We start from the raw sequence: 1,073 nt of genomic DNA, 5'->3' as shown, positions 1-1,073 counted from the left end.
GCCCCTGCCTGCACTAGTGCAGCCTACCTGTGCTCCTGCAGCTTCCTAAGGGGGGGACAAGCTGGATGTGGGGACCAAACATGGATTTATTAATAATCTTCTGTCTTTCCCCCTCTAGAGAGAAAGACAAGATCACCACGAGGACCCTGAAGGCTCGCATGGACTAGCCCAGCACAGCTGCTCCTGTGTCACACCCCTCCTGGGACTTTTTAAAATAAATCTCTGGATTGGAGTGAACTTTCCTTTGCTTGGTTCTGAACAAGAGGATCGAGTTCTCCTCCCTAAAGCCACGAGGAGGAGCTCAGGTTTTGGGTGGGAGCAGAGCTCACCTTTCCCTCTGAGCCACCTGCAGCGATTCCCTCAGTGCCCCCGGACGTGAAGGGCTGAGCTGCAGCTCGTGGAGCGGCACAAATCCACTTGTTCTGGCAGCCAGGACTTGGTAAAATCGGTTCTTACCTAAGCCCCCATTCCACAGGCCCTGGAAAAAAGCCTTCTCCGGTTGTGGTTCGAAGAATCATGGGATGTGTTGGGTTGGAAGGGACCTTAAAGATCATCCAGTGCCACCCCCTGCCATGGGCAGGGACATTTTCCACCAGCCCAGGTTGCTCCAAGCCCCAGCCAGCCTGGCCTTGGACACTTCCAGGGATGGGGCAGCCACAGCTTCTCTGGGCAACCTGTGCCAGGGCCTGCCCACCCTCCCAGGGAGGAGGAATTCCTTCCCTCTGGCAGTTTAAAGCGTCCTCCCCCCTTGTGCTGCCCCATGTGGGACACTTACCTGGCTGATGACAGCAAAGAGCACAGCAGGGAGGCACAGGTGTACACAAAGTTTTAATTTTATTTTTCTCTGGTTGGAGACTCATCTTGTAACATGCATGCATTTCAAAACAGTAACAGTGTCTCAAACTGCTCCTAGCAAACAGACAAGCACAGAGGACTTAAAATTCCTATTTAAAAAACAGCAGTGAAAAAAACCTAGAATGTTTAATTTTTTAAATTTTTTTTTTTTTAGTTTTTTAGTTTTTAATTTAGTTTTTAAACTTAATTTATTCACATTTTTTTCCTTTTTTTTTTTT

The 1,073-nt window shown here is 48.8% G+C and overlaps 1 protein-coding gene across 1 annotated transcript in view; it reads left to right on the top strand.

The window, feature by feature from the left end:
• Positions 1-760: 760 nt before the first annotated feature.
• Positions 761-1,073, top strand: part of PSMB3 (proteasome subunit beta 3) — a 2,010-nt gene continuing 1,697 nt past the window's right edge. The window contains exon 1 of the mRNA XM_027908199.1: positions 761-816. Within this exon, the coding sequence (XP_027764000.1) occupies positions 761-816 (56 nt within the window). The remainder of the gene's footprint in view (positions 817-1,073) is intronic.

This window comes from Empidonax traillii, unplaced genomic scaffold, assembly GCF_003031625.1.
Source record: "Empidonax traillii isolate 1590-97213 ecotype Southwest subspecies unplaced genomic scaffold, ASM303162v1 scaffold1655:size138967, whole genome shotgun sequence".
In the NCBI taxonomy this organism is placed as follows: domain Eukaryota; kingdom Metazoa; phylum Chordata; class Aves; order Passeriformes; family Tyrannidae; genus Empidonax; species Empidonax traillii.
The sequence above is the reverse complement of the archived record's forward strand: the minus strand, read 5'-3'. Positions and strand labels throughout refer to the sequence as shown.